Raw genomic sequence first — 2,662 nt, 5'->3', positions numbered from 1 at the left:
AGGATGGTCTCGATCTCCTGACCTCGTGATCCGCCCGTCTCGGCCTCCCAAAGTGCTGGGATTACAGGCTTGAGCCACCGCGCCCGGCCGGTGGTCTTAATTTCAACATGAAATAAAATGGGACTATTTATAAAATATCGTAAGAAGCAGTTTGTAATATCACTAAAGAGGTGATACATTACTTCATTCTCGATATTTAAGAGCTCAGAAGGAGCAATTTCTTGACAGTTCACTGGTTTATATATAAGTGATATTTTCTATTGTTTCAGTGAAATATATTTCCCTCTGTTGAATAATAATTAGATTGAAGGGGAATTCCTCCACTTTAAAGACCTTTAAAATTTAAATGATCAAATTTAGGAAAATAAAATCCTAAAAGCATTTTGAAGGTGGCCAAATCTTTTTGAGAATGATTTTTCTAGTTAGTGGCATTGCAGAGTTTATGCAGAGTTACACTAATACTTCACCTTGCCACTGTGATTATAGCAGATTTTCCCTCATTTAATTCCTCTTTACATTCTCTATTTGGCGGCCATTTACCTTTGTAACTTAGAGGATGGAGAGAACTAATTTTATTCTATTTTCCTGCTAATTGCATGTTAGAAAGTATTTCCATAAAATAGATTAACATTATAAATCATTTAAGATATTTTCAGCTATTTATTCATTTAAAAATATGTAAGCATACACACAAAAACAGATAAATGTATCTGAAAAAGGAACTAAATATTCAGGTCTGTTTTCAACTTACCTTTTCCCCCAACAGAGGATATCTCTGAGATTAGAATTACACTGATCATGAGCCACATGCCTGGTAGTTCCAATTTTATATAACTAAAAATACTTCAGTGGTGGTGGTGTTGCTTTGAATCCTCTTTCATTAACAGTTATGAGCATGACTTTGAATTTCAGTGTACTAACTGGAAGCTAGTTTAGTAACGTCCTTTGTGGTAAACATCAAAGTTCATGGAAGGTTGTGCAAAATAAGCAAATAGTGTCTAATCAGTGTTTTCATAATAATACTCTGAATTTATCGTGTAATATTTACTTGAGCAAAATAAAAGCTGTTCAATATCCTTCCTGTGGTCCCTGAGTCTCTGAGTTTGGAATATTCAGAAATGGGCCATTGAAGAGGAAAGAGGAAGCCCCTTCTTTTTTCTAGCCAAGAGTTCAGCTACATCAATAGTCAAGCAAGTACAGGTGATCAGTCCAGCATCACTGTTCTAGTTGTAAATTCCACTTAAAACTGGTATTAAGAATGAGGTAACTTCAGACTATCCTGGCTAACATGGTAAAACCCCGTCTCTACTAGAAATACAAAAAAATGAGCCAGGCATGGTGGCGGGGGCCTGTAGTCCCAGCTACTTGGGAGGCTGAGGCAGGAGAATGGCATGAACCTGGGAGGTGGAGTTTGCAGTGAACTGAGATCACGCCACTGCCCTCCAGCCTGGGCAATACAGTGAGACTCTGTCAAAAAAAAAAAAAAGATAACTTCTTAATAATTTTCATATTTTGTAGACTATAAAAAGTCAAATCAAGAATAATTTTTGGTATGTAAAGGTTCCCGAAATTTTTGAACAAATAAATTTTACTTCAAAATCATTTTGTTCAGATGGTACTTTGAGAATGGGTATTTGTGGGCCTTGGTATATTCACTCACCACCAAAAAGGCAGCAATAAAACTGGATAAAATTATAAAAATAATCTCTAGAAATTGGCCAAAGAGCATACTGTTGGGAAATATTTATTCTAGAAAGTCTACATAAATCTCAGTAAGAAGAGTGACTGCCTTTATCCACCTTTGTCTTGCAGTCCAGTTCTGTGGCTCAGAAGTTGAACCCTGGATAGGCAAGCAGTCTATGTGGACTGGAATCTCTGCTGCCCCACTGAAGGGGAGTTACTTTACAGCATGGAAAAATCCCTGCCCAAGGATCCTATTGAATACAAAGAGGTTACAGTGGAAAGCAAGTACAGAAGACTGGTACATGTACAGGATATTAGCTGGAGCAAGCAACAAAGTGGCCAGTCAGCCAGAAATTTAATGGCAAAATTTGGAGAAAGGGACAGCCTAAGGACTCCCACTAAGATGAAACTTACTGATGGTGGTTCAGAAGTCAACAGGAATGCACACAGCTATGTTCAATCAAGAAACCAGAGAAGTCCCTGTGAGCTACTAGTAGTCTCCACTATTGATTCTAGTCTATCTAAACTTTGTCCTTTCCAATTAAACTACCTAAATTATCTAAATATTAAGTGTCACACTCTAGACTATTTCAACAATCTTTTTAGCTCACTTACTGTACTAAATTTGTTCCAACCATTCAATGACCCTGACACTTTTTCACTATTCTTTTCCCTTCACTTTCTCTCTTCCCACCATACCCAAATTAGATTCAATGGTTCATCAATGTAAGTCAATCCCTTGGACACATTCTCCTGCCCATTCCTTTCTTTCTATCAGTAATCTAAGTCTTAGAAAACCTCAATCATTTGCAAATAAATTATCTGCCATCACCATCCCTGAATTGGAGCAGCAGAGTGTTTCTACAAGAAAAACAAATGTGGTCACTGTTCCAAGATAGCTGAATAAGAACAGCTCTGGTCTGCAGCTCCCAGCGTGATCAGTGCAGAAGATGGGTGATTTCTGCATTTTAAAGGTAGG

At 37.5% G+C, this 2,662-nt stretch overlaps 1 protein-coding gene across 2 annotated transcripts in view; it reads right to left on the bottom strand.

The window, feature by feature from the left end:
• Positions 1-923, bottom strand: part of CFHR2 (complement factor H-related 2) — a 15,846-nt gene extending 14,923 nt beyond the window's left edge. The window contains exon 1 of one of the 2 annotated variants that reach the window (XM_011951607.1): positions 752-923. In XM_011951607.1, the coding sequence (XP_011806997.1) occupies positions 752-809 (58 nt within the window). In that variant the 5' untranslated portion in view covers positions 810-923. The remainder of the gene's footprint in view (positions 1-751) is intronic. The other variant, XM_011951608.1, reaches the window with a different exon arrangement.
• Positions 924-2,662: the final 1,739 nt, after the last annotated feature.

Source organism: Colobus angolensis, unplaced genomic scaffold, assembly GCF_000951035.1.
Source record: "Colobus angolensis palliatus isolate OR3802 unplaced genomic scaffold, Cang.pa_1.0 Scaffold320, whole genome shotgun sequence".
NCBI classification, from domain to species: Eukaryota; Metazoa; Chordata; class Mammalia; order Primates; family Cercopithecidae; genus Colobus; species Colobus angolensis.
Note: the sequence above shows the minus strand (reverse complement) of the source record. Positions and strands in the feature narration are given on the sequence as shown.